The sequence below is a fragment of the Penicillium concentricum genome (assembly GCF_028827145.1).
Source record: "Penicillium concentricum strain IBT 3081 chromosome Unknown utg000002l_segment0_segment0, whole genome shotgun sequence".
Lineage (NCBI taxonomy): Eukaryota > Fungi > Ascomycota > Eurotiomycetes > Eurotiales > Aspergillaceae > Penicillium > Penicillium concentricum.
The window spans coordinates 10329290-10346113 of record NW_026622755.1 but is presented as its reverse complement, the minus strand read 5'-3'; the positions used below and the strand labels follow the sequence as shown (position 1 = coordinate 10346113).

At 46.4% G+C, this 16824-nt stretch overlaps 6 protein-coding genes across 6 annotated transcripts; 1 reads left to right on the top strand and 5 right to left on the bottom strand.

Annotated features, from left to right (window-relative positions):
- Window positions 1–472: 472 nt before the first annotated feature.
- Window positions 473–1273, bottom strand: N7517_007661 (uncharacterized protein; the record flags this gene model as incomplete). Its single annotated transcript, XM_056725391.1, has 2 exons — window positions 473–1117; window positions 1172–1273. The coding sequence occupies 2 exons, from the start codon at window positions 1271–1273 to the stop codon at window positions 473–475; spliced, it is 747 nt and encodes a 248-aa protein (XP_056581641.1).
- Window positions 1274–3664: 2391 nt separating this feature from the next.
- N7517_007660 (uncharacterized protein) lies at window positions 3665–4045 on the bottom strand (the record flags this gene model as incomplete). The annotated part of the gene is made up of 2 exons (XM_056725390.1): window positions 3665–3805; window positions 3986–4045. The coding sequence occupies 2 exons, from the start codon at window positions 4043–4045 to the stop codon at window positions 3665–3667; spliced, it is 201 nt and encodes a 66-aa protein (XP_056581640.1).
- A 1383-nt stretch (window positions 4046–5428) lies between these two features.
- Window positions 5429–8013, bottom strand: N7517_007659 (Amino acid/polyamine transporter I; the record flags this gene model as incomplete). The annotated part of the gene is made up of 20 exons (XM_056725389.1): window positions 5429–5610; window positions 5667–5745; window positions 5803–5950; window positions 6003–6131; window positions 6181–6258; window positions 6312–6513; window positions 6574–6598; window positions 6653–6685; window positions 6739–6767; window positions 6818–6852; window positions 6905–6983; window positions 7034–7148; window positions 7199–7270; window positions 7320–7384; window positions 7434–7436; window positions 7500–7528; window positions 7590–7662; window positions 7719–7788; window positions 7844–7877; window positions 7928–8013. 20 exons carry the CDS (start codon window positions 8011–8013, stop codon window positions 5429–5431), a joined length of 1566 nt encoding a protein of 521 aa, XP_056581639.1.
- An 856-nt stretch (window positions 8014–8869) lies between these two features.
- N7517_007658 (uncharacterized protein) lies at window positions 8870–9269 on the bottom strand (the record flags this gene model as incomplete). The annotated part of the gene is made up of 3 exons (XM_056725388.1): window positions 8870–9036; window positions 9097–9128; window positions 9187–9269. The coding sequence occupies 3 exons, from the start codon at window positions 9267–9269 to the stop codon at window positions 8870–8872; spliced, it is 282 nt and encodes a 93-aa protein (XP_056581638.1).
- A 432-nt stretch (window positions 9270–9701) lies between these two features.
- N7517_007657 (putative short-chain dehydrogenase/reductase family protein) lies at window positions 9702–10724 on the bottom strand (the record flags this gene model as incomplete). Its single annotated transcript, XM_056725387.1, has 4 exons — window positions 9702–9758; window positions 9813–9996; window positions 10050–10589; window positions 10660–10724. The coding sequence occupies 4 exons, from the start codon at window positions 10722–10724 to the stop codon at window positions 9702–9704; spliced, it is 846 nt and encodes a 281-aa protein (XP_056581637.1).
- A 469-nt stretch (window positions 10725–11193) lies between these two features.
- On the top strand, window positions 11194–12900 carry N7517_007656 (glutamine synthetase family protein; the record flags this gene model as incomplete). The annotated part of the gene is made up of 5 exons (XM_056725386.1): window positions 11194–11626; window positions 11690–11946; window positions 12000–12052; window positions 12125–12814; window positions 12870–12900. The coding sequence occupies 5 exons, from the start codon at window positions 11194–11196 to the stop codon at window positions 12898–12900; spliced, it is 1464 nt and encodes a 487-aa protein (XP_056581636.1).
- Window positions 12901–16824: the final 3924 nt, after the last annotated feature.

Here is a 16824-nt window from a genome sequence, read left to right as displayed (position 1 = left end):
CCAACTCGGTGATGCATACTGTCACTGTGTCCTTGGCAGATGCTACTGCTACCGGTACAAAGACTAGTAGTGGCGGGAATGATGTTACTGCAACGAGTAGTGCAACTGGTACGGTAGAGAGTGACGTAAAGCCTGGGATGGGGGCTTCTTTGATCGTTCCCTCTTGGGCCACCGCTGGAAGTCTTGCTTCTTTGATACTCTCGGCTCTGTGAGGATCCAGTGTATTGGCTACGCATGAATATATCTAGAGTCTGTGGGCTATGGATCACCTCTGGTTGGTCTGTAATAAACCAATAATCATAGATTGCTGCAATTCAATATATACATGTATAGTAGCCCTGAAGATAATCTTCGTATGACATGCGTTATAAAACCCAATCTATCCTAGCTCTTGTAGTCCGTGTCCTTGCCTCCACATGAATTCTTCTCTGCTCTAAATACCTATGAAGGTACCGGGTAACCGAAAACCCCCTCACTCGATAGCAATGTCTGAACAGGAGAGATAAATCTGACCCGTTTGGAAGGAGTTCCATTTCCAAGAGAGCAGAGTGTGGTTGGAGACGTAGTCGGGAATCTTGACCTGCTTCGAGACAGTGTAACCGCCGGCGATTGTTGTCTCGCAGGAGCCAAGCGCAGCATTGTCGACGCCCTTGCACTTAGTGTCATCAAAGCCGTTGCATGTGAACCAGTCATTACGGTAGCAAGCCTCGCCCTCACTACAGTCGGCACTGTAGCCGCATTCCTGTCCATCAACATCGGTGCATTCAAGAAGGCCTTCGTCGAAGCAGGCCTCGGCCGCCTGTTTCTCCTCCTCGGTTGGCAGGTAATCAGGGTCCAGGAATTTATCGACGATATCCTGATCCTGGCAGATACGGTAGGCGAACATGCCACCGTGATCACCGTTGTTGTCAATACACCAAACGACGTCAATGACGTCGCCAGCTTTGTAAGTCTTGACAACATCGGTACCCCAGTCCTTGCCGGGTTGGTTGTAGTCGACGCTCACACGGGCATTGTACCCGCAGGGACCGCTGCGGCCAACTGGGGCGACGTCGAGATCGGGCCAAGAGGAAACAGGCTCGAGAATGGTGCACTCGGGACATGTATCCGTTCCAGCCTAAATATTGTCAGCCAAAAGAATATCTTTGATCCTCAGTTCCAGGAGTCTAACCTCAAATCCGAGCTTTGTTCGGCTGTCCGGCGTGATAAGATAGCCATGTCCAGCGACAATGGTGGACAATGAGCCCACGAGCACAACAGCGGCAGACTTCATGATGTTGAGTGAAGACGTAGTTTGTTGGAAACAAAGTGAATGATTGGAATCGGATACAGACCAAACCAAGTGTTGGGGGTCGGTCCTTTTATATTCTCATGGCTCGTTGTTGTACTCCCAAACCCAGTGCCGGTTATGTAATTGCCCACATAGTACACGATCCGATCCTGCCTTTTCTACAGGGTACGGACACGAAGGCCAATCATGGAGAGTTATTTTATTGGGTAGAAGAACATTCTGTGAAGACATTGTCTCAACTAGGCCTTTGTAAAGATGATCACTATCAACGCTGCCAAGTGTAGCACGGGTGACCCCTTGAATTACGCATCACTGTGAGATTTGATATTGCTATGCAGGGACAAGACGCCGCAACGCCGCTGAGGAAATCCCAGGCTTGGCAGTGGCTGTTGCTTGGCTGGAGGATGCGATGCCCGATATATTTCCGCCAATTAACACATTTCAAGCCGAGATGATTAGATCGATGTTTAGCACAAATGTAGAATGCATACGGGGTAATATTAGAGATGTTCTACAAATGCTAGTTCATCTATGCCATACGGGACAATTACCTAGTTTTCCCTTTAATTTTGCTTCACCGCAGCTTGTCTTTGGAATCTTCTTTCTACTATACGATACTCCCTTCATCTAATTGAAACTCTTAGCTTTGCCGTGACAATGGTGGCTGCGGGGTATTTCAGCCTTTTTAACGCCATGGCGCTCGGAAGAGAAAGATCGACATCGTCTCGGCTTTGTGGGGGTTTCCCGACTATTGTCCGACCACTTGTGTGCACTTTTGGTAATTCCGACGTATATCCCTGGTTGCATGTTGCAAGTGTGCCCTGGTAAGTATTAACTCGGGAAGCTTTGTCTGCGGCCCTTATCCGGGAATCTCGCGATCTGCAGACTCGGGGATTACCCCCTTTTCTGGTGACAAGGGTGTGTGACCGGGTCCATAACTCAAGGTATAATAGTGGAGTTGGTGAGCATTGATACTGCGGCATTTTTCATTCTGTAGGACGCGACACATGCTGACTGGATGTCCGATCTTGCACTGTGTCATTGGCAGGGATGGGAGATATATGTGACGATGAGCTTTGGGGAACGCTATTTCTGATGGGAATGAGAGTGCAAGACAAAAAAAAAAGACATATCGAGGAATACAAGTCGGGGCAACAGTTGTACCGCCCATCTACCAGCTCCATTCCAGGCTTCGAGAGACTTGATGGGGCGAGTGTATCTATCGGCTTTCCCCTTCCGTTTTAGCGCTTAGGCCTTGCCGCCTTTTGGGTACACATATATTTATGAGAAAGGGATAGGAAACAGTAATGAGAAAGCGCAAGGTATCTAATATTGAAACTGGGGACTTAGAGGGAATATTAACTGACATGGATGACGAGAGACAGATGTAAATCAGAAGGTTTTGGACGGGGACCAATGGAGATTATCGTATGGTCAGACCAGCCCTAATTGATTTTGGGCTGTTTGCACTGACCCAGCTCAAGGCAGTACTCGGCTCTCTGCTTCTTAACAATATTATATTGGTGGTAGCCTGCATATCGCTGAGGGATCAGGGCAAATGACCGTCTATAATATAAAGAGCAAGCAAGGACAAGAAAAGCAACCAGGCTCTTCGCATCGGGCAGTGCAGAGCGCGATCCTAAGGATTGCATATTTTCGTTCATCATTATCCCATGGTATACATAGAAAAGTCGCCTGCACAGTTCACGGGTTTTCCCGCTTTTTTCTGCTGTCTACTTGGATAACTGAGAAGGGAGACAAAATATGAAAAAGACGTCCAAAAAGAGAGCCTAAGCAACCGACTATTCTTGTTATCAATCAATGCATATCATGTGCAATCCCATATTTCCCCTTTATGCCACCTTAAGGCGCACATACATTTAGCAGTCTTATGGCTACCGGTGAAGGTTGTTCAATATAGTAAAAAACAGGAGATTTATACCCCGATGACTTACAAACAATCTGCTCAGCATGCAAGCAAACACTCATGGGATGATCCAAAATTCAACAAGAAGAAATGAGAAATGCTCCCAGGAATTACCAGGCCTATCCGTTATCTACAATAAAAACCAGTCCCGTCGTATACGAAGTACCATCACCCAGCAACAACAAAACTAGCTGGCAATCTCATCCCCAACCCTAGTACGTGGGAAAAAAACATTATTACGCACTAAATCTCTTTAATTAGAAACTCTTAAGCCATATCAAGGGTGTTTGAATACCGCCACCAGGCTCGCAAGGCACATCGGTTCAAACTAGAAATGAAAACAAGGAAAAGGTCAAGTTCACAGCACACCAGCGTTAATGCTAATACCTAGCCTTTTACTACTGTTACATTGCTGATGTCTACCTAGTTTATTGTACTTATTGATCCTATAGAGGAGCCAGCTGGGTCCTGGTTCGATTGTACGGGGAGGGGGCTATGGCGAGAACTTCTGGATTTTGGCTTGCGATGAATCGGAGGGCGCCCCAGGCGTAAAATAAGCGAATGACGACGAATCCAATACGCATGGCCTGCTATGGTATAGGGTTTGCCTTTGATAAAGCCAGTTCTTGTTGTTTAGCGGTATAGGTGGTGGGATATTAAGGAGATGCAAGAAAGAATATTTGAGACACACTTTAGATGTGCTGGGTCGATATTCAATTTGTGGATTGTATAAATAGATTGTAATAAATGGACACTAAAACTCTTACCTGGAAAGTATTTGGTGTCTCTTTGCGCCCCATTGAGCCCCATTGAGCACGCCCCGTCATGTTGAGCCCAGATCTTGCAAATCAGAATCTATTACCAAAGACCATCAGGACAGTTCTTCTACTCTGGTTTGACTCAAGATATTTAGAATACTCGGTTGTAGAAATTGGCGCTAGACACCCAAGATACGAGGCTCTGTAGTGACATTCCACTTTTCCCGATAAAACCGCTCGGGTAAAATAGAACGAGAGAGCGGAGCAATAATATGAAGTGGATGCAATTGGAAAATTTGACTGGCTCATGTAGGGCGAAGGCGTTGGTTGTGCATAGTCTTACAGTTAATCAAGCTAGCTGATGTGGACGAGGCTCACTCCGGGTTGTATGCCTTGGGGGTGTGTTAAGCAACCTTTGAAATACAGTATTTCGCAAAATAACTGTTCAGTTCTACTCTATATAAGACCCCAGAGTCCCCGCGACTAATTTTCATTCCAGTCATCTTCCAACCTCATCAAAGACTCCGAGTAAGTCAGACCGTGATTCGTCGTCTGCTTTGGAACTTCAACCTGACCATGAACCATGCAATAGAAATAAGTTGCAAACCACGGTCTTTCAGCTGCAAATCATACCCAAAGCATATTCAATATCTCAACGGTCTGTCCTCTAATTCCCGCTTTTTTGTTACCTAGAAGGCTAATAGGCTATACAGAACAGACCAAATATGGATCCCGAGGCTAGAAAAAGAGAGGAGGAGAAAAGGAGAGAGGAGGAGAGACAGAGACAGCAGGCCGCCGCCATCGCTGCTGCTGCGTCGAGCTCATGTGATACTGGATCGAGCTCGTGTGATAATAATTCTGGATGTTAAGGCTACGCAGACATGGCTAGCCTAGAACAATATGAAGTAATTATAACAAGAGCTCTCATGAGATCATATCTATCTTCATAGACAGTAAAGTGATGTCAGCCAAGTTGTCGATTTCTCCAGAAAGAAGATCTGCTGGGGAAGAATTTGTTCATCAACTCGTAGTTTCTTATTTCCCTAATTTATATATAGCTATAAACAGCCGTAAATAAGGCTAAGTTATTTGAATGAATAATCAGTTTTATCTACAGATATATGTGGGAAAAGGTACACCGTATTATACCAGCAGACATTAACAAAAACCAAGGCTACTGTATGAGGCCTACTGTCGCAATATCTAATGAATATATTCTAATCAGAAAAAGTGACTCGTATTGTACAAAAACGTGTTTGCCGAACTCTAGGCGCGCAAACGACTCATATCGGAAACCTCGAAACCTCCCCTATGTGATAAATTGCGGTAAAGTGATAGATCCTATATCAACCCTACACTATAGAAATTAACCGTGACGGCTAACATTCCATCCCACAGGTGAGTGATTGACAGCGATAGTGCAGGGCCCTCGTTATGTTACTACCGGGCCAGCTAGACCCGACCAGTAAGTTTCTTTTCATCAATACTGGGCTCGATCTCCTCTCTCGTAGGCACGGTGTCTAGTGCATCGATGGTGATATCAACGCGAGGACCGGTGAAATTCTTCCGTCCGTCGACAAACCACTGGAACACGGAAATACTAATGATAACAGCAAACGCTGCAATACAGTAATCTAGATAGGTAGGTTAGTTAGCATATTGTCAAAGATAAACCTACAGGCGAACTCACTCATACTGCTTCCTGTGACCGCGCTTGACGGAGGGAAGACAAAAAGGACAGTAGTCAGAGCGATATATGATAAAGAAACCTGGTCATGGTTAGAGATGTTCCACTTTATTCAATTCCATTCATGACCGCCACATACCAAATCGACAAACCATCCAAATGCATTGGGTAATTTCCATTTTCTTTCTGGAAGGCATCTGCGCCCTTGAAGACAGTTGATGGCAATGGGTATTCCATAGGACAGATCAAGAGCCACGACGGAGGCAGAGATAATTGCGTTGAACGCACTGAATTTTGTTAGTTACCATTTGCACTATCGCCGTGGATGGTAATTATTACCTTGAAGATCCTAGGAAGATGCATCCAAATGCGATCACCACAACAACACTAAGAATGAGTGCATTGAGGGGCAACTTGAGGGTTGGGTGGACTTTTGCAAAGAACCGAGAAGCAGGGAGACCACCATCTCTGCGAAGAATAAGTATACGCGTTGTGTGACGGAAAGAGTATCAAATACCTTGCAAATGCGAAGATCATTCGGCTACTAGTGGTCATAACGCTCACTATAGCAAAGACCAAACAGACTAAAGGCAGCCTAGGACCTGGTGTTAGAGTAGACGCACAAGAGGGGGGTGTCTCGCCACATACATCAAAAGGCAGATACCTCCTGCGTTGCTTTTGGTCGCATCGATCAGGATCTGAAGAAGAGGACCGGCTGCGGAGCTTGTGACCTTATCCATATTTCCTGCGACGAATAGAAGGACAATCAAAAAGATAGAACCAGTGAACACCCCGATGCCCACACAGGTAACCATGATTTTCGGACCCTCAATGTCAGCGTTGGGCACCTCTGAAAACGCGATTTGTCAGTCCTTTTCTCTATTTTCGCAGACCCAGGGTGAACTTTTACCTTCGATCATGTGGGCTACTGCATCCTAGATAAAGTTAGTTGGCTTGGTTTTGGTATCGCAGTAACCATGAAGACTTACAAAGGCAGTCACGCCAAGCCCTCCTTGAAGCAACTGAAGAATCTGTTAGTATCATGGCAGTCTTATGATGAGTGCAGTGAACATACACCTAACATCCATGCAACTCCATCAGGCCCTAAGCTGAATTAGCAAAATTGTCATAATGGAGTTATCGGGGAACCGTACAGCCTGTTGTGTTTACAAAGTCACAGAACACGAAGCTGTGGTTGTCAGTTGTCCGCCATAACCTGATATTACCAGAGGAGCGCGTACTAAGCTGAGTTGTAGTTGGGAGCGGCGCATGCGAGACACGTAATTGATACAATCACAAAACCTCCAATTGACCACATGACTGGATATAGTTAGGAATAGTGCGAGCCAAACTGGCCAAGGGTAACTCACAAGCACCGCGGTAAATGACCGGCAAGATGGAGTTCATGAAAGCATTGATGACGAATGAGCCAACAGTAAGTCCAATGTAGATGAGGAATTGATGCCAGCGTTGCGGGACATAGCTCTGTATACCACGTTAGTACTGCGACAAGAGTACGAAGGGAGCTTTCTCACCTCGTGAAGAACGGAAATACAGCCAACAATAAGCTGACTAGAAAGAAGGGAGTTCGTTGCAACGAGGGCAACCTGTATATGTGTTAGTTTGAAACCCATATTAGATGAATGCCTTGCCTACCCAGCCTGCCACATTGATCCAGCCTGTAACCCATGATAGAATTGGTACTGAGCTCGGCCACGCGACTTTCGATTCGTTAGCATAAACTTGACGAGGTATTAGAGAGCAACATACTGGCTAGAATTTTAAAAGTTAGCATTAGTCCAAGTCATATAGTGTGTGAGGCACGGAGTCATTTACCTGCAACCCAATGATACTGTCCACCGGCTCTGTAAAGCAAATCAGTCTGGCACAAATATCAAAAGGACCGGGAGACATGTCGGAGCTTACGTCGGATATGCTGATAGGAATTCAGCCAGCGAACATGCGATACAAAGATTGCAGAAACCTGCAGTGACCAGTCCTAGAATTTGCGTGTCAGCGATGTATCCGAAACAAAGTAATTCTAAATAAACCTACCCCAAATCACACTTGTGCTTCCACCAGATGTAAGACTAATGGACAGACTGGCTGAAAGTGCAGTCCACGACTACAACATATTCATGTTAGCTAAATGACCCGGTCGCAACTCCTGTCTGACCTACATTGAGAACCGCGAAGGCTAAACCAAGCATTGACCTAAGCATCCCCGTCAGCGTCAGGCCTTGCATATGCTAGCGCTTCCTTACCATGTCGAATGAGTACGTTGGAGTTCAGGCCGATGGCCCATAGCCGCCAAGCGAGCATCATCGCCTTGGAGTGGACCGTCTTTCATAGTGGATATTCAAAGATGGAGAATATTTATAAACCCAAGAGCCGGGGGAGATGATGAATCTAAGTATGTCCTCCATTCTAACGTATCAGGAAGGCATTGCCAGACGAGTTATCTTTTTTGACAGGGGTTTCGTATGCGGGGAAGCTGTACAGTAACGCTTATCTCAAGTGCTCAATACGCGCTAAGGTGCTCGGTTGGTCGCATGGACTTGCCCAAGATCGTATAGTCTTCCTAACACCAATTTAAAAAAAAAATGGCAAAACGGGGCGAGTCAATTAAATGTTCCAATGGACCGAGGGAATTATCATGTAGAATGTAATTTCCAGATATCAACGTTGAGTCGTTACGGAGTATGCATTTCAGCTCTCCACTGTGGATTTGCCGCGTGCATTGCCCACATATAGTACATGTCTATGATAACGAATTATTAGGTTATATATATACATATACATATGGAGTGGATAGTTATATATAGATAGATATATATATCACCTGGACTAGTTCCCAATATTTTCTAGAGTCAGAGAGCAAAATGCTCAACCGAGAGTCGCCAAAGCCCTACATCGATACTAAAGGACAGTCTTGAAAGAGATGCAATCTACATGCATTTTGACACAATACTTGGTGAATGTAAAGTTGCATCAAATTGATACTTATAAATGTACGTGATCAAGCTGATATAGCATTAACTCCCCAATATATGCCCTTTCTCAACGAATGTGGTGCCTTGGAATCCACCAAAGCCCAAATTCTCAAAGCCCAAATCCTTGAAACTCCGCCCAAACGCAAATCGCAAAGCAGAAAAGTGCATCCTCCACTCCAAGACTACCAGCATCTTGAAGTACGGATCCGATGCTTATCGAACATTGTACATGTCAAGTGCGTGTTGAACATCGTGCAGACTATTCTTGTCGCCGTATGCGTCCATCAACTGTTGGTTTCGCGCCATGCGTTCTTGTTCCTCCAGCAAAGATTGTTCTCGCCGCGACTTAGCCGCGACGTAATAGTTGTATGCGCCGAAACCTGGGGAGAGTCAGTATGACTCTCTACAACACACCAAGAATACGCGGAGACTAAACCTACCGAGACCAATTGTAGCCATTAAAGGAAGAAGTCTAAAAGTGAACAAAGTCAGTTGAAAGGACCAAAAAAAAAGGGGGCGGCACAACTTACACCCGCCCATTCCGAGGCTTGAGGCTCGGGGTTGGGGAGTTTCCGTATGATTTGTTCGCACCCGGGAGAGCAAATTGAGACATGGTGTATATTTTGTTTGTAGTGTTCGAATATTTGGATATTTTAAGAGTCTGAAATGAAGAAGTCAAGAAGTTATTGAGCTCAAGCCACGGAAGATGCGGAATGCGGGGGAATCATGGAATCATGACGTGAAGGTCCGAGGATCGCTTCCGAGGATCGCTCCCGAGGTCTTATAGGGGCTGAGCCATCATGCCACATTTCCAAGGCTTCATCATACAATAGTTATAAAACTCCCTGTTTATTATGTAGATCATATTCAAATCATATCATAATTGAATCGTGTGATCTGTATCAGGAAAAAAATAAATCCAAACCTACCTCAATCTAAATATTCTCTATAATTTATCATGTCAACTTCAAAAATTGCATTTCCAAGTATCATATGAGGCCTAGGACGTGAGACCAGATCATGCAAGTACGGAGTACTCCGTACATTAATTGCCATTATTCTGAGGAGCAGGGGTGGCTGGACCCTCCGGTGTAACATAAGCCTAGGATAATTCGTTAGCGCAATCCGGGGAAATTACTCTACACGTCACACTTACCTTGGTCATTCCACCATCGACCACAAAATCCGTTCCATTCACAAAGCTGCTCTCGTCGCTGGCCAGGAAAACCACAGCATGAGCCTGCTCAATGGGTTCACCAAATCGGCCAGTGGGGAAGTGCACCTCCCGACGGAACCGCTTGGCCTGGTCATCACCTAGCCAATCCTGCAGAAGAGGGGTGCTATACCGTCGTGAGCTGATATGAAGAAAAATCTAGTCGGAAAAAAAACTTACTTCAGAGGGGCGGGGCACAGAGCGTTGAAACGGAATCCTTCACGGGCATGAACGATAGCCAACTCCCGAGTCATCGCCAGGACCGCACCCTTGCTCGCCGTGTACGCGAGTTGAGGAGTGGCAGCGCCAACCAACGCGACCACACTAGCTGTGTTGATGATACTGCCGCGGGTCTTCTTGTGACGACGCAGACTGAGGACAGCGTGCTTGCTGCCGAACCAGACACCCTTGACATTGATGTTGTGTGTGAGGTCCCAGATCTTCTCAGGTGTATCGATGGCATCTGCGTCGTTCGCGTGCATGATTCCAGCATTGTTGAATATCACGTCGGTGCCTCCCCAGCTATCCTGTGACTCAACCATTGCCTGTACGTCCGACTCCTTGGACACATCACATCGGATCGACTCGACTCGAGGGGCGCCGGGAACTACTTCCTTCACTTTGGCCAATGCCTTGGCTAGAGCGGGCTCGGAGACATCGGCCATGAGGACATTGGCACCCTCGCGGGCGAAGAGAATACTGGTTTCAAGACCGATGCCACTATCCAAGTTCGGAATCAGTCAAGTTTTTTTTGTGGCGATATCCTTCAGGAATAGAGGAATAGACATACCCGCCAGCACCTGTAATGATGGCATTTTTGCCTTGGAGACGTCCTTGGGGGGTAGTGGCAGCCATTATGACCTTATCTTGGAGCTTTTGTCTGTTTGTCTTGGTGACGGTTTAGGTTATCAGTGGCTCAACCAAGATCACAGCAGTGATAATATATCCATGAAATACGGTAGAAGGGAGGCCACTCACACTGAGAATAGTCGAATCAATATCAGAGATGTCAATATCGAGTGTGTTGCACCGAAGGTATACGCGGGGCAGGGGCCCCTGGAGGGTGGATCCCGTTAAGTAAGCGGTGACGATGTTGGCCCGAAGCGGTAAGGCGTCACCGATATCTCGCTGATAAGCTTCCAAGCTGCGCAAGTGCGTTGGTCACTTGCTCGGAGTCTCTGAACTTGATTTACCTGATTTGGGGGCTTACTTGGAACGTGACTTTTAATCTTTTATTAACTTTCTTACTTACCCTTGCCCTTGTTCCGTTCGATACTTTGGATCCCTATCTTCCTTATCTCTCACCCCTAAGCTCCGATCCATCATGTCGAGCCCCGCGGACATCGAGATCACAGCTGAGAATGTCGCCGAGATCCTCCAGAACGACACCAAAGTGAAGGTGGCAGGAGTAGATGTGGATGGCATGTTGCGCGGCAAACTCATGAAGAAAGACAAGTTCTTATCCATCATCACCGAAGGCTTCGGCTTCTGCTCCGTCATCTTCGGCTGGGATCAACATGATGCGACGTACTATAAGGAGCTGGCCATCAGCAACAAGGAGAACGGATATCGCGACCTTGTCGCAATCCCAGATTTACGCAGTTTCCGTCGCATTCCTTGGGAAAACAATGTGCCCTTTTTCCTCATCAGCTTCTTGGATCCAGACACACGGGAGCCGGTGTGCGCCTGCCCACGAGGGTTGATGAAGACTGCGGCCGCCAAAGCCGAGGCAGCGGGGTATCGGGCGATGGCAGGAGGTATGTCCGATTCCAGACCAAGGTGTGTGCGATTCGATAGCTGATCGGTCTGATTTTACCCAGCGGAATATGAATTCTACCAATTTCGCACGCCGGGCAACCATGCCACCCCCGAACAAGGCGCATCTGCAACTGCCGCCTTCCTCCAGTCAAATCCAGTCGATTCCTTGCCGTCGTTGACAGAAGGAATGTTTGGTTATTCAATCACTCGGCCCCTTCACAATCAAGATTACTACTATGGCATCTTCGACGCCTGCGAGAAGTTCCGATGTGATATTGAGGGATGGCATACTGAAAGTGGACCCGGAGTCTATGAAGCTGTTAGTAACATGAGAGAATGAGCGGGTCGCATTGGGACTAAACATCGTGATAGGCATTACAATTTGGCGAAGCAAAGGACATGGCCGATAAGGCGGGGTTGTTCAAGTAGGACTGTTCCTTTACCAGCCGTTCGGGTTCTTACATTATGGACCATTGCTAACCAGGATGTCCGCATAGATACGTCGTCAAAGCATTCGGAATCAAGCACGGCATCACCCCATGCTTCATGGCCAAACCCCGACAAGGCCTGCCAGGAAACAGCGGACACATGCACATCTCGCTCGTCACGGCCGACGGAAAGAATGCCTTCAATCGCGATACCCCCGATCCCTCTCCCCTCTACCCCGATATCGCTCATCTGTCCGACTTGGGTCGACACTTCCTGGCTGGCCTTCTCGTTGGCCTGCCGGACATCATGCCGATCTTGGCCCCGACGATCAATTCCTACAAACGCCTGGTGGAGAACTTCTGGGCGCCGGTCACGGTCTCTTGGGGACTGGAGCATCGGGCCGCGTCAATCCGTCTGATCACCCCACCGACAGCCAGTCCAAAAGCGACCCGGTTCGAGGTGCGCGTGCCAGGTGCGGACACCAATGCGCATCTTGTCCTAGCGGCGATCCTGGCATTGGGATGGCGGGGAGTCGAGAAGAAGCTCGAGATCCCGGTGCCGCCTCTTGCCCGCGGCGAGGATATGGGCGGTGCCAGTGATCAGGGCGTACGTTTGGCCAAGTCCTTGAAGGAGGCGATCGTTACATTTACGCGGCCGGAGAGTGTCGCACGGGAAGTATTCGGCGATCCATTTGTCGAGCACTTTGCCGGAACTCGAGAACACGAGGTGCGCCTGTTTGAAGAGGCGGTGACTGATTGGTATGATATCATCTACTGCAATGTCCATTGGGATGCTGACTTGACATTTTCATAGGGAGATGAAGCGGTATATCGAGACCGTGTAAATGCCGGATTTCCTGTTCGTATCGATTTTCCGATTTATAGGGAGCAAGACCCGGAAGGTATCGGGGGAAGAATTGTACATAGTCGTATTGGCCTAGAAATGGGCGTGTAAGGGCGCGTAAGGGCATAGCAGGGATACTTCAGATATATACCAAATGATTTATCGGAGGATTTCAGTGTTCCAATCCCGGTTTTTCCCTAGGGCCTATTGCCGCCGCTTTTATGAGGGTCAAGCTCTCAGTAGATACCTAGGTATCAGCATGGGCTTTGTAATCCGGAAAATACCTATTCCCTGGGATTAGTCCTTCAGTTGATAAGGTCCTCTCGGACTACCACGAGGCTCACGACAAACTCCTCCCGGAAACCGTGCTTCGAATCTCTACGCAGCTCTTGAAAGCTGTCAAATTCATTCATAGTGCCAGAATATGCTATGGAGGCGAGGGAGCTTCCCCCTCTGTAGCTGTTTTCTGTGGTTAGGCCTTTTTACTCATATCTTATTAGACATCAGTGGTCGGAACATTGCATTTAGTTGCACTCATTTGTCTAAATAGACTGAGGAGCAGCTTTTTGATATTCTTGGATTCCCGGAAATTGAGCCGCTGAAACGGGTTTATAGTACGCCTCTAGGCAATGAATTGCCGGCCTAGCTGATTAAGGCAGCAGAATGGTGTCGAATACACTGGTATCCTGAAATGTATGGGTCCAATCAATGGTGTTAAAATCTCTGTATTTCAGTATCCCTTTTCCTAGCAATTTATATGGATTACGGATTACTAATTCAAAATTACTGCATAACCTGGATTAATTAAATCCCCGGTATGCCGGTCTGTATGCTCCGACACACCCCCTTAGCGATGCTAGTATGGGATTGCTAGAACCCCACACACCTCGGTATACTAATCTCTGTTTCTTCATACTATTAAGTGGCCTATATCCACCATATAAAGTATTTGAATGAAGGCTTTATGCTTTTGCCGAGTAAGCAATTTCGTGAGTCTATCGGCTGCCATACTTGCTATAGGCACCTATTTCACCTATATCCTCCCTTCTTTGACTTCCTATCTTAGCTAGTGGCGATGGATATCGACGTGCCTAAGCTTTGTTTCGAAGGCTGTATCCTCGCTCTTCAATAGGCTGATAGTTCTCTTATTGTTATAATCGATAGTTAATTCGTGGGAGGGGTTGAAACCAAGGGTATTAAGTAGTCTCCTCCACTATTAAAGCTGCTTTACTGCTTCGGAAAGCCCGAGTAATTCGGCTTCGGTGGTGGAAGTGGTGACTGTGGGTTGCTTGCTCGCCTTCTAGTCCACTGGGCCACCGTACACTTGGTAGATATACCTAGCTAAGCTCTTTCTATTAGAATGATCCCCGTACGAAGCATCACTTGCGAATTGCACCGAGTCTATCCCCGAACCTACACCGTATTCAATGGCAAGACACCGGGTGGAATATAGGTAGGATATCACCCGATTAGCTGCTTGCTGGTGCTAGGGACCTGGGTTTGTTAGGTATTGCGCTAGGCGTGCGGTGGCCTTTACGGCGTCGGGCCTCGTGATAGTGGTGGCATACCTAGTAGATCCTACCTTTTACTAGTAAAGAAGGGTCTCTTTCGGGGTGGCCACCCCCTAAAATGGGGTTAAATCGACGACTAGTAGTAGGGTATAAACCGGTGGTCTATCTATTAGATTGTACCGAGTCGCGATGCTTGTTATATAGCTATCTTGGTATAGCTATAGCTTCTTCTACTCCCTATCCCTAATGATTCGGATATTTAGGAACCAAGCTACTTCTCTATGATTAGTTAATTCCTAGTGGGATTCTAGATCTCGTTTAAGCTACTTTGCTTTCTCCCGTATAGATCTGTGGCTGGCGATCAAGATATCGTCTATATAGAAGAAGACTAGTAGTCCTTCTCCTATAAAAACATATGGGTCTTTAGGTGCTTGCTATAACCCTAATTTACGGAGTACGCTGGCTACTTCTTGTTGCTATAGCCTAGGCGAGACTCGTAGACCGTATAAAGCTCGGCGGAGCTTCTAACACTTGCCTAGAATCTGGAAACCTTTAGGTATATAAGTGTATATATCCTTGTCTAATTTACTGTTTAGGAACGCCGTCACAGTATCTCTTTATCTTAAATCGAGGTTAAAGGCAGCGACTAAGGCGAAGATCATCCTTGCTATCCTTGCTGCTAGGGTGGTAGCCCTCTTTTCTTTATAAGAAATGGTTTCTAAATCTCCTCGTATATAGATACGAGCCTTTAGCTTAATAAGATAGCTATCTTCATCAAATTTGTACGTAAAGACCTATAGCAAGGGGAGTATCTGCTTACCTCTATCCTTTAGCCTTTCTACAACCTCGTAGGTATCCTTCTCGGTTAAGGAATTAATCTCCTTTCTTATTGCTGCGAGGAAGCCTTCTTAGAAAGGATGATTTATAACATCCTTCTAGTGCTTAGGGACTAGTAGAAGATTATCTCGATAACGCCGGATCTCTGGCTTCTTAGCGTATAAGCCTACTATAAAGGCGTGTTGTACTCCTAGCGGGTCTTCTTCTGTAGCTAAAGTGGAGTAGGCGAAATCCTGGTCTCATCTCGCCTAACGTCTTCGCTTACCGCTAATAATATTGCTTACGTTAATTCCACCGGTGATCTCCCTACTTAGTGCTAGCAATTCTGCCTATAGCTGCCTTTCTAGCTCATCTTCCACGTCGGAAATAGCTTCAGAAATAGCTTCGTGGTGGGTTAGGTCTCCGTCTAGTATATCCACCCCCTGACCTAGGCTAGTATCGGCTTCGGATTCTCGTTCTTAGGGCGGGGTAATCGGTAGCGGAGGAAGGTCTTCGTCGCTTAGAAAAGTACCTAGCGGTACTTAAGGTTTCTGGATTTTAGGGACTCGGTAAATCGCTTATAAGACTATCGGTGAGGGTATTGATATATCTCGATTCACCCCCTAAAGTAGGGTAGTCTCCCTATTTATCCCTTCTTACTAGGGATTTTGCTACTAATTCCGCTAGGTATCTGGTTACTAGGAGTCATCTAGATCCTATAGATCCCTTTCCTCTTGCTCCCTAGTCTCCTAACTAGTAAGTAGTTGATTTATCACCTTAATAACCTCGTCGGCGGTGAGTTCCTATAGTTCTTATATAATTGGCATAGGAATTAGCTGATATCTCTTATAATCAGGGGTGTATCTCCGTGTTTCGTCTAGACCTGGACAAGTCCCATGGACCCACTCCCACGAGAAAGTCTTGGCAGTCAAAATTAATGCCAAGACCGATGATCGCTACCTATTTAGGTAATTATATTACCTAACTAGGTTTAGTGTAGTCCCATGGGAGTGATGGGACCAGGATATGGGACCAAAATTTTCTTAGTCCCATGGGAGTTGGCAAGGTCTACCCTTACTAGGTAGAAAAGGCGCTCTTCGGGGGCGAGGTTAATAATACCTTTAGCACCCCTATTTCTCTATTTATTGCGCGAAAAGATTCGATAAGATCTCGGGTATCGTACACCTTCTTATCGATAACAATCTCTTAGTATTTACCCTACCACCAGATAGGAAGCACTTCTTTCACTACGTGTAGGAAGTCCCTATTGGCATCTCTAACGTTAATACTAAGGCTGATCGCTTACTCTCTTAGGGAATTCCACTACTATAGCCACAGCTTAATATCCCCCGTCGGTTTTTGTATAGCGAAGACCTTCTATTTCATTCGAACCTCCTCCTCATACGCTGTCGACCGAGTAAAGCGAGATTTTAGGTATACTAGTCTATCATACGGTGTATGATATCCTATCAGATTGAGATAGTGCATTGAATCCAGGTAGGTGAGGATATATTTATTTATATCGCTTAGTCCTTTCGCCTATTTCTCCCATCGAGCATATCTCAATTTATATATATCCATACGATCTCTCTAATATC